General features: G+C 44.6%; 1 protein-coding gene across 1 annotated transcript in view; it reads right to left on the reverse strand.

Annotated features, from left to right (window-relative positions):
* Window positions 1-12,576, reverse strand: part of TTC22 (tetratricopeptide repeat domain 22) — a 34,161-nt gene that overhangs the window by 7,123 nt on the left and 14,462 nt on the right. Inside the window, exons 2-3 of the mRNA XM_027852841.1 lie at window positions 5,487-5,542; window positions 3,251-3,366 (exon numbers count right to left, since the gene is read on the reverse strand). Of these exons, the coding sequence (XP_027708642.1) occupies window positions 3,251-3,366; window positions 5,487-5,542 (172 nt within the window). The remainder of the gene's footprint in view (window positions 1-3,250; window positions 3,367-5,486; window positions 5,543-12,576) is intronic.

The following is a 12,576-nucleotide window of genomic DNA, read 5'->3' on the forward strand; positions in this document are numbered from 1 at the left end:
TATACATACACATACATATACTCCTACATAATATGCTTACTTACACATACATATACTTAGATATCCATAATCATACTCCTATGTAGGCATATACATTAATATGCATCTATGTAAGACCATACTGTACTTATTTATCCTCCATTTCTCTGAAAGTAGATAACCTCTTCCTTCATACGTCTGAGTCTTTCCATATTTTTCCAAGTCCACCAACTTGTCATTTCCTACACCACAACAATATTCCCACCTTATACTGTCTAGTTCTTTTAAATAGTCCAAAACAACATTGATAAATATGACTGACACATAATGTAGTTTCCCTATTTTTCTCTTTTGATTAAATCTATTTTAGCCTTAACTTTGTTCAAGATCATGATTACCACCCCTGCTCCTTTTTCCCTAACAAATTCTACTCCTGATCTTTATTTTATGTTTGTGCAGATCTCTAAGAGCAATTATCTTACACAAATGAGGTGCCAGAGGGAGAACTGACACAGATGAGTTAGATGGAGGAGGACAGCTGGAAGTTCTGGAACCCTGCTTTCATCGGGAATGTGTTTAAGAGGAACAAGATATACATATATGTATATGTATATATATATATATATATACACACACACACATATACACATACACACACATACAGATATACCTACATGTATACATCTATATTATATACAGGTATAAAAATCTTCTAAATTCAGAAAGAAATAAAAGGCTAAGGGGATAGGGAGGGGGAGAGGATGAGAGAGGGATTTTCAGAGGGGAAGGTGAAGGAATAGGATAAGGGGGGTAGAGAGGGGTGTGTAGACCAATAAGAATGGGAGGACAAGGGAAGGATCCTGGGGGGGTAGATTAAGTAATAGGAGAGCAAAGCAGCAGATAGAAGTAAAGGAGTCAAGAGGGATAGGAAATAAGAGATCTACACAAACATAAAATAAAGAACAGGATAGAATTTGTTAGGGAAAAAGGAGCAGGGGTGGTAATCATGATCTTGAACAAAGTTAAGGCTAAAATAGATTTAATCAAAAGAGAAAAATAGGGAAACTACACTATGTGTCAGCCATATTTATCAATGTTGTTTCAGAATATTTAAAATAACTAGACAGTCTAAGGTCGGAATATTCCTGTGCTGTAGGAAATGATGAGTTGGTAGACTTAGAAAAATATGGAAAGACTTGGACTTATGAAGGAAGAGGTTTTCCACCATTAGAGACAGAGGACAAATAAGTATAGTCCGGTCTTACAGAGATGCATATGAATGTATATGTCTATATATGAGTATGATTATAGGTATCTAAGTATATGTATGTATATATTTTTGTGTGTATATGTGTTTGTTTGTATATGTATGTATATTTATGTGTGTATGTATATATACATACACATATACATCTGTGCTTAATTGTAGCCTTCTTGGGGGAGGGGAGGAGGAAGGGAGGGAAAAGAACAAAGTAAAAAGTGCACAGCAGAGAACAAAAGAAAACTTACAAGGAAGCAAAAAGAAAATGGACCACTCTCAACACAACGAGTAGTATTTATTATATAGGCTTCCTTGAAATGGAAATTTATTGCTGTATATTTTGAATCTTCTCTTAGATTCTGCTGTGCACAGGGCAATGCTTTTTTTTTCTTTTCTTATTTTGTATTTAAGTTTTAATATTTAAGTTCATAATATGTTTCTTTTTCTTTTCTTGTTGTATATTTAAGTTTAAAATGAATTAATTTTTAAAAGAATTTATAAAAAAAAATTCCATCTTCTTTGATTCTGCCTCAAGTGCCTTTTGGGATCCTGGCTTTGACGTCCTTTCATCCTGACATCTTCCTAAAGCTCAGGTCTGACCATGTCACTTCTTCTCAAAAACCTCCAGCGGCTACCGATTATGCCCAAGATCAAACAGAACATCCTGGGTTTGGCTTTTCAAGCCCTACAGCCGAGCCCTTCCTACTCCTCCACACCTCTTACACCTTACTCCTGGACAGCTCCTCTGTGATCAGGTGACACTGGCCTGGCTGGTCCTCCCATCCAATACTCCATTGTCCTCTGGGGCATTTCCCTTGGCTCCCTTAAGGAATGATCGTCTTCCTCACCTCTGCCTCCGGGTTGCTGGCCTTCATTCTCGAACATGACATCACTATGTTGGTTTTCTTGGCTTCTTTTGAGAGTACTTTGCTGGTCGTCCTCTACCCCTCCCCCAATTTCCCTCTGAGACTACCTCCCATTCTATCTCTTCTGTGTACAGAGCTGTCTGTTTGCACGTGTTCTCCCCTTTTGGAGTATGAACCCCTACAGGGCAAAGACCATATTTCTCCCTTTCTTTGGATCCTCAGAGCTTAGCACAGTGTCTGGTACACAGTCAATGCTTAATAGTTAGTGAGTCAGCCAATAATTGTTTATTAAAGTACCTACTAAGCACTTTACAATTATTAACTCATTTGATCCTCACAACAACCCTGGGAGGTAGATGCCATTATCTCCATTTTACAGATGAAGAAACTGAGGCTAAGGGAAATTAAATGACTTGCCCAGGGTCACACAGCTGGCTAGTAAGTGTCTGAGGCAGATTTTGAACTCGGGTTTTCCTTACTTCAGCTCTAGCTCTATCCACTGTATCTCCTAGCTGCTTAATATCGGGGAGGTTGGGGGAGAAAAAGAAAACTTCCTAATATTTGCTGTTTTCCAAAAGTAGAAGCTTAGGATGGAGGGAGACAGAGACAGACAGACAGACAGACAGAGATAGAGAAATAGAGACAGACAGATAGAGATAGAGAAATAGATTCAGAGACAGAAAGAAAAGAAGGAGGAAGAGATGCAGCGACCAAAATGGAGGCTAAAGGAGGGAGGACAAAATGAGACCAAAACATGGGAACAGAGACAGAGAAAGCAACAGAAATGAATAGGGAATGGGGGAAAAGACCCGGATCCCTCTAGCGCAGGAAGGGACTGGCCAGCTAGCCCAAGCCCCTCATTGTGTAGATGAGGAAACTGAGGCTGAGGGGCGGGAAGTCACAAAGGGAGCAGGAGCCAGAGGAAGCCTTTGAACTTCTCACTCCAGAGCCAGGGCTGGTATCCCATGGAAAGACACAGGCAAGGTCAGAGACAAGGGAAGAAACTGAGGACAAGGGCTAGGGCACGGACAGGGCAGAGGCTCGGATGAAGGAAGGGGAGGGGGCAGGGGATAGGGGCTGAGGAGGTGGGGGCAACGAGAGGAAGGGGCTCTGAACCTGGCAGGGGTTGGCAGGCTCTGCTTACCTCGATGGTGGGGGCTGGAGGACTTGACCACCTCCCGGAGCAGCCTGAGGGTGCGGTTAAAAGGGACTAGCCTCTTCTGCTCCTCAACGCCCTGGGTCAGTAAGATGCCGTCCAGCCTGTGGAGGGCAGCAGGATACAACGGGTCAGTCCCTCTCTCCCTTGTAGTCGAGCAGGAAATCTCTCCCTGCCAAACAAGCCTCCTTCCCCAGGACCCTCCAAGTTTGTTTCTTGGTTGTTGGGGTTCGGTTCCTAGGAGAAAAGTGACCCATTTCTCTAGCCAGCCCAGTTGCCCATCTGTAAAATGGGAGTTTGCACTGGAGGGCTGCTATGGTCCCTGCCAGCTGTAGACTTGGGCTTCTGGTATCCAGGGCAATTGGAGGGGGAGGCCCTGTGATCACAAGCTCAAAGGGCCTCAAATCAAAACAATGACCAGAGCCACCATTTCACGGGCGCTTCGAGGTTCACAAGCACTTTTCTCCACAGAGCCCTGTGAGGTCAGGAGAGCAGGTCGTGTTATCTCCATTTTACAGCTGGGCAAACTGAGGCTCAGAGAGTTTAAAATGACTTGCCAAGAGTGACCCAGCCGGTGCCAGAGCAGGACCCATGGGACCGTTAAGGGCCAAGGACTCTTGTCTGGTCTTGCCTGACTCAGTTACTTTCAGTTAAGCAATATTGATTGATTAGCTACTAGGATCAAGGCCCTCAGCTGGGGACTAGGGACTTCAGAAGGCCAAAGCGAGGCATCCCTCTCCTCAGGGCCCTCTACTTTCCCCTAAGAATTCAGATGAAAGGATGTGATCATTAGAAGAGACTTCTGGAGGAGGGCTTCTGAAACCCTTTGGGCAGTCTCGGGTAGCCGCTGAACCCTTCCACAGAATCAGGTTTTTTAAATGAATGACATAAAATTCACAGGAAACCAATTGGGGCAGCTAGGTGGCACAATGGATAGAGCACCGACCCTGGAATCAGGAGGACCTGAGTTCAGATCCGGTCTCAGACCAGATACTTAACACTTACTAGCTATGTGACCCTGGGCAAGTCACTTAACCCCAATTGCCTTGCCAAAAAAACACAACAAACACACAAACAAAAAACAAAGGAAACCAATTACAGGGAAATACAGTTAGCCAAATAGTTTAAAGCATTCCACAGACCCCAGGTTAAGAAACCTTGATCTGGTCCAACCTTTTCATATATTATAGGATAGACTTAAAACTAGAAAGGAAAAATTGAAGGGAATAAGCATTTTTCAAGTGTCTACTGGGTCACCAGGTGGCAGAGCAGATAGAGCACCAGGCCTGGAGTCAGGCAGACTTGAATTCAAATCCAGTCTCAGACTCTTAATGACTATATGACCCTGAGCAAGTCACTTCACCCTGCTTGCCTCAGTTTCTTCATCTATAAAATGAGTTGGAGAAGGAAATGGCAAAGTACTCCAGTATCTTTGCCAAGAAAACCCCAATGGGGTCATAAAGAGTCAAATATGACTGAAAAACAACTGGACAATAAAAATGCCTACTATGTACTAGGCATTGTGCTAAGGACTTTTTACATATATTGCTTCATTTGATAAGATCACAGAGGGTAATAGCTGTAAAGCTGGAATGGACCACAGGGGGCCTTCTAATCCAACCTGCCCATTTTACAGATGAGGAAACTGAGGCTCATTATAGGGGAAGGGACTTGTCCAAAGCCACACAGTAACAGACTCTAAATGTGATTCCAAATCCAATGCTCTGTTCTATCTGCCTCCTAATTAGTACCTCCATAAAAAAAGATAGTTGTTGAATACATTAAAAAAAAAGTTAAATGGTCACACTTTCTTGTTGTTTGTGTGTCTTATTTTATTTTCCTGAATTTCTGCTCTGGGGTTCCAAAGCTGGAAGAGATTCTAAGCTTTCTTAGTGCCTTCAGAAGCCCTACCCTCCATCATTTGGCCCATCCATCCGTCCATCCATCCATCCATCCATCCATCCATCCATCCATCCATCCATCCACCCATCCATCCACAAGCATTATTAAAAGCTCCTTCCCCAATGCTGTGCCCTGGACTAAAACCAAGGACAAAGAGTATGGTGTGTTGTGCCCTGGGATAGCCCAACTCCTTGGGATAACCCGACTCCCTGTTCTTTGAGGCTCTTCAAAGGGTGACTGGGAGATGGCCAAACCTGTGTGTGTGCAGGTCCCCTCCTCATCTCCAGGCTCTCCTCCCTCTACTGGCCCCTGGCCATCTTACCTGATGAACAGCGTTGCCATCGTGAAGTACCAGCTCCGTTTCTCCTCCAGTGGGATCTAGCACAGACAAAGGCAGGTCAAAGGAACAATCCCCTTGCTTGTGAGTCCTGTGAAATCTCTCCACTGCTTTCCCACACTGCCAAGAATGATGTCCCTGTGCCCCGTCCTCATTGTCAGAGAAAGCAACGGGCCTCCCCATTTTCCAAGCCTATCTCCTACTTCCCCCCCCCCCCCCCCCCCCCCCCCCCCCCCCAATGTCCAACGCTACATTTAAAGTCTCAGAACCTGAGATCAAATCCCGGCCCCACCACTTATACTGAGTATGACCTGGGAAAGTCACTTGTCCTATCAATCAATCAAACAAGGATTCATTAAGCCCCTATCATATACCTGGGCCTCAGTTTCCTCATCTTAGGTATTCAATACTTAGGTATTGTGTAGCAGAAAGAATTTGGAATCAGATGTGAATCCTGATTTTGCCTCACGTTAACTGTGTGGCCTTGGGGAAGCTACTTAGCCCGCGGGCCTCCATTTCCTCATCTGTAAAACATCTGGCCTGAGTTAGATGGCTTCCAAAGGCCTTTCCATTCTCAGTCTCTGATGCTCTGATCCCTTTCTGCCTCTAGCTTCCTAACAACCAGAGCCATCTTCAATGCAGAATCGACTCAGGAAGAAGCGGGCTCCCTGGTCACTGGCAATCTTCAAGCAGGGGCTGGATGATCACTTGTCAGGGATCATTGGCTCCCCCCCATTTTACAGATGGGTAAACTGAGGCCCAGGGAGGTTCAATGACTTGCCCACGGTCAGACAGGAAGTGGCAGAGTTGGGGTCTCAGTTGCAGGCAGGGGTTAGACTAGGTGATCACCGGGGACATTCCGACTCAGAGATTCCATGAGATTGCGCTTCTCTTCTCCCATAACCCTCCTTTCCATAGCCTCTCTCTCCTATCTTCAGTCAACCCTCCCCACTAGTGCCTTCTTTTCAACCTCAAATATATTCAAGCCTTCCCTAAAAAAGAAAAAAAAAGTTCCTTCTGAATCCTCCTTTCCCCCACACCCCTCCAAGCCATCTTCTTTCCTTCCAGCAGTCCGTTTGGCCTGCCTTCATCTTCTCACCATCCGCTGACTCCTACAACTCCATTGATGATTCAGCAAATAGAACACCAGGCCTGGAGTCAGAAAGGCCTGAGTTAAAATCTGGCCTCAGATGCTTAACTAGCTGTGTGGCCCTGGGCAAGTCACTTAACTTCTGTCTGCCTCAGTTTCCTCAAATATAAAATGGGGATAATAATAGCAGCTACCTACCAGGATCAAGTGAGATATTTGTATAAAGCACAGTGTACGGCACATAGTAGGGCTATATGAATGCTTATGCCCATCCCTCCCCACTTCCCTCTCTGCAAGGTCATCAATGGACTCCCAGAGCCAAATCCAGATGTCTTTTCTAAGCCCTTGTCCTCAATGTCTCAGAAGCATTTGACACTATAGGTAACCCTCAAACTTGGTTCTTTGTGTCCCTGTCTTGCCTCCTTCACGTCTCATGTCTTCATGTCTTCAAATCCTACCTTCTTGCAAGAAGCCTTTCCTGGTCTTCTCTTGCTTAGCCCAATGCCTGTTAGGTGTCAGAGCAGATAAACATTGAATCTGGATTCAGGAAGACCTGAATTCAAATCCTGCCTCAGACACTTAACTAGCTGTATGACCCTGGGCAAATCATTTAACCTCCATCTGCCTCAGTTCCTCATATGAAAAATGGGGATAATAATCGCAGCTCCCTCCCAGGGTTGTTATGAGGATTAAATGAGACAATATTTGTAAAGCACTTTGCAAACCTTCTATAAATGCTAGCTATTATCATTATTAAGTGGTTAATCAATGCTCCTTGATCAACTGATTGACTTATTTCCCCTACAAGAGTGCAGCTGTAGGGGGCCAAGGCTGATGTAGGGGAGAGGGCAGAACAGCTCAGCCCTTATTTTTTCTCTGTTTTCTCTGCCAAGGAGAAGACTCTTTGGGCTGGACAAGAAAGAAATGATGCTGGCCAGTATAGCAGTGAAGCCCAAAATGGGCAAGGAGTCAGCGAGGGCACTGAGCTGACATCATCATGGCAAACTTGGCTACCTCCCAAGGCACTGAAAAAATTGGCAAATGTGATGTTTGAGCCCCCATCAGTGACCTCTGGGAACCTTTGGGGAAGGAAGGCAGGATGGTGAAGAAAAGCAGATGGATTTCATTCCAATTTTCAAAAAAAAGGGAAGAAAATAGAATCTGCAGATAAGAGATTCATGATCCTAACTTTGATTGCTGGAAAATTTTAATGCTTTTTATTAAAATTCTAGAAAAGGAAGAAGTGACCATTCCAAAGAGCCAGTCTGGCTTCGGCCAGATCTGATGATTTCTAACCTTGTTACCTATGTTTGACGGAGTAACTCAACTGGCATCGTAGGACCATAGTGTCAGAGTGAGAAGGGGCCCTTGAGGCCCCTCATTTTATGGATGAGAGAACTAGGGCCCAGAGAACTCAAGTGATTTGCTCAAGGTCATACGAGTCCATAAGTAGCAGAGGCAGGATTTGAACCCAGATCCTCTGATTCAGATCCAGAACTATTTCCACTTTCCTTGCTGCCTCCCTGCTACATCAGAGGAACGCTGGAGATCAAGTTTACCTAAACTTTATGAAGTAGCTGCTGGTAGCAGAACTGTTCTTGTGGACGATATGGAGAGAAGTGGACCAGATGACAGTGTAATTGGGTGGATTCAGAACTGATTGAATGGTGATGCCTGGACAACAGACAATAGTCATTCTATGATCACGTGGCAGGAGGTCTCTAGTGGAGTGCCTTACGGATCTATGCTTGTCCCTGAGCCGTTGATCATTTTTATCAATGACTTGGATAAAGGCATACATACATGCAGGAATATGTTGGAAGCACCTCAGACAGTATTTTCAGTATGAGCATTTATACCTCAGAAATCAGCAAACGCTAAAAATCAGGGCTTGATTTATTGTCCTGTCGATTGTCTAAACTTAAGAAAGGGGTGGGTAGGAATGTTAATTATGCTGTGGGTATACACATTTCCCTCCAAATGATGAGATGAGGCAGATGGAGCAAGCAGGATGCAGTATGTGAGATAGGAGATAAGATGCAGAGTGTGACGGGCCAGAAAAGTCATCAAAGAAGACTATGGATTGAAGTGTCCTACTGTGGACTTACCCCAGGTGCTTTCACATAGCACCCCCAATTAACCCAACAACTCTTCCTCTCCCCTTTCCTATTCTCCTTCCTTATCTGTATGATAAAGACATCTCTGGATTACCTGCTATCCCAGGCATTCCAGAGCCCCTCCTCCCATTCTCTTGTCCCCCTTCCCCCTATTCCATGAAATGGTATTTAAACCAGATACCTAACCCCAATAACCACCTTTGCCTCCCTTAGGGGAGCAGGGTTCACCACTTATCCTTTGCCTCCTACCTGGAGTAGAGCCTGCTGGGGCTCTGCCTCACAAGGAGCAGGCCCACTTGGGTGCATCACCCCAATAAATGCCTTTCTTTAACTTGGAGACTGTCTGAGTGAACTTCTTTCAGGACAATAGGACCCACCCATCTATATTCCATCATTTCAGGTGGCACCCCAACATTCTTGGGGTGCACCATGAGCTCATCACACTTATTGTTAAACACTTACCAGCACATTGATGCACATGACATGCTCATCAAATTTGTTCAGGACACACACTAAGGTCCATCTACCACCTCCCCTCTCCTCCCCCCTCTTTTAGAAATATTAAGAAAGCAGTTTCCTCAATATCCAAGTCTGAAGCTTTTGGACTAATCCAAATGAGAAACTTCAACAGTCTTTTAAAAGCTATTAACCCAGCCCCAGGTCTCTCTCTCTCCAGATCAGCCCAGGAAAGATCCCAGAAAGGCACTAGGTTAATGATCAGATTCAGAGAAGGAAGAAGGAAGAAGAGGACCAAATGAGATCAATGTAAAAATCAACCTTCACTGTCATGTAAATGCTGGCCATGGTCCTGTGGTGGTGCTGACTATGGATCTCAGCCAGCTAGGTCCCCATGGCCCCGGCTTTCTCTCTGCCCCAAGCCAAACCTTCATTCCTATACTTGAAGATGGCAATTATGGGGGCAACTAGGTGGTGCAATGGATAGAGCACCGGCCCTGGATTCAGGAGGACCTGAGTTCAAATTCGGCCTCAGACACATAACACTCACCAGTTGTGTGACCCTGGGCAAGTCACTTAACCCCATTGCCTAGCCAAAAAACAAAACAAAACAAAACAAAAAAAGATGGCAATTATGTCTTCCCTCCTCCTCGTATCTTCTCCAGTCTAAACAGACACAGTCCCTTCACCCTTTCTTTTTATGATATGACTTTACATATCAGTTGGCATTTCCACCAACACAGATTCAAACATTATCCTGTACTGTTCTCTACGGCAAGAAACAATGCCAGTTTTCATCTTAGCATTACCAGCTCTCCCAGCATAGGCCAGGCACTTAATAAATGAGAGCTAAATTGAACAGAATCGAAAACACTGCCCTGATCACCATGAGTGAGCAGCATTTTTGGAGTTATTTCCATAAAGCTAAAGATGGGTTTACATGGTGCGTGCTTGACTGCCACCTGGTGGCAACATGCTTAAATTGCAGGAGCGGTTGTAATATCCCTTGAAGAATGGAATTTCGATAACAATTTATGAGAGGGACAGGTTTTTCTTGATAGTTCCCAAACCCACTCATGTTCTCAGTTCACTTTTTGGACAAAACAGCATGGATTTCCCAAGTCTCAAGCCCTACTCTGTTACTGATTAGCTGTGTGACCTTGGACACACATCTCCCTCTCTGTAAAAAGAGGGGATAGTCCCTTGCAATTCAGAGTCCTAGCATTCTATAAGCAGCTAGCTGAGGTTGGATTTTACAGTCTGGAGCCATATAGGTTCACACCTTTAACCTCATTAACAAAGCTCTGCTACCAGTCCCAGGGGTGAAATGCCTTAGAATTCTAATTGAAAGTTTGCCTTTTGTTCTGGAAGAACTGCATCTTTACAAATCTTTCTGGTTATAGTAGAAACAGTTGCTGAAATTGTTGCTAAGAGCAACAGGAAAAGGCTATTTCATAACTAAAAAGCTATCGTGGGTTCCATTGAGCCAAATTGACCCCTGCCAGAGGAGAGATGGGAGGGGACTGCTTTACTCCTCTCTTAGAGAGTGGGAGCTGCACAAAAGCCCCCCCGTGGCTGGAGGGCACCTAAGAAAAAAGCTAGAGGAAGAAAGAAAAGACCAGAAGTCACTCCCCTGCGTAAGGTCAAGGAATAGAACAAAACTATTCCACAGAGACTTTGATGTCAAGTTAACACAAATCTCCAGGAGCCAAGCTCAAGTAGCTGAAGGCTTTGACATGAAGTGAAGATTCAGTGATTTTTACTTGCTATATTCTAACAGAAGTTCGTGGTTAGTGTAACCCATTATATGAAAGGAGGGTTCTGCCAAGAATGAGAACAGCTGAGTTAGCTAGGAAGGATACAAGTACATGTACCTTAGGAGTTTCATTAGCGGTTACTCTAAAGAAACATTTTCTTTGATTAGGGTTAGAGTTAGGGGCAGCTAGCTAGGTGGCAAATATAGAGGACTGAACTTGAGTGAGAAAGACCTGAGTTTGAATCCAGCCTCAGACTGTTGTGTGACCCCAGGCAAGTCACTTAACTTCTGCTTGCCTCCGTTTCCTCATCTGTAAAATGGGGATCATAATAGCACCTACCATCAGTGAATCCTTTTTTTTTTTTTTTTGGCTAGGCAATGGGGTTAAGTGACCTGCCTAGGGTCACACATCTAGTGAGTGTTTTGTGTCTGAGGTGGGATTTGAACACGGGTCCTCCTGAGTCCAGGGCTGGTGCTCTAGCCACTGCGCCACCTAGCTGCCTGCTGTGGGTCTTAAATGAGGTATTTCCTGTCTACTTATCTACTAGATTGGGTGTTCCACAAGGGCAGGGGACAGATCTTACTCCTTAATAGCAATAATAAGTTTTATTTGCATAGAATTTTATGACTGCTTTACTCCTCTTGCCTCTAAGTTATTCTTCCTCCATTAAATTACACATTCCTTTCAAGGAGGGGATATTTCATTCTTTGTACTTATGTTCTCGGTCCCTAGCACAGATACAGTTTCAGTATCTGGAACACAGTAGAAGCTAAATAAATGCTTGTTCATTGATTGATTTACCAAGTGAAGCAAATGTGTGAGGGAGGGAGAACGAGAAATACAGATAAAGAAACTGAGTCAGAATGTGAGCCCATGGCATCTAACACCAAGTCCGGTGCTCTGTCACCAGAGGCTAGTAAGCCCCACCCCCAGCAGGAAGCCCCCTGTGCCATTCTAGACCAGAACATCTTCAGGCTCAGTTAGACTCCAGGGATGGGGAACAGAACCCGCAACTGCCTGCAGCAGCCAAGCCAACGCCAAGCTTTTAGAACAGGAAGGATTCTTATACCATGTACATTCCCCTTATCTAATCTTTGTTTTCCACTCAGTACTAGGCACAGAGTTCTGTACCCACTGGCCAGTTACTATTGTAACTTTTTGTTGAATTTAAGACATCATCCAAGTCCAGCTTGAAGACCTCCAATGACAGGGAACTCACTACCTTACGAAACAGCCTGTTCCATTGCTGCACATAGTAGGCACTGAATAAATACTTGTTGAATGACTGCTGCACAGCCCTAATTGGCAACGAGTGTGAGTATTAGTGTGAGTATCTGCATCTCTACCTCCTCCCCTTGCTCCTAGCCAGTTCTGCCTTCTGGAACCAGAGCACAATCGTCTCCCTCTTCCCTATGACACCCCTTCCAATACTCTGAGGTGCTATGGCTCTCCCCTAAGTCTTCTCTTGGCTACACACCCTCTGGAAGGATTCTACCAGCTGGGCTTTGTACAAGACAGTCTCCATTTACCTTCCCATCCCACTGCCACCCTCTGGGCCAGTTCTAATTTGTCAATGTCATTTCCTAAAATGTGGCATCTGGGACTGAATGCAGTACTCCAGCTGAGTACCTGGACCTACTCCAGATGTGAAAGGG

Source organism: Vombatus ursinus, unplaced genomic scaffold (assembly GCF_900497805.2).
Source record: "Vombatus ursinus unplaced genomic scaffold, bare-nosed wombat genome assembly UNPS02009824.1, whole genome shotgun sequence".
Classification (NCBI taxonomy): domain Eukaryota; kingdom Metazoa; phylum Chordata; class Mammalia; order Diprotodontia; family Vombatidae; genus Vombatus; species Vombatus ursinus.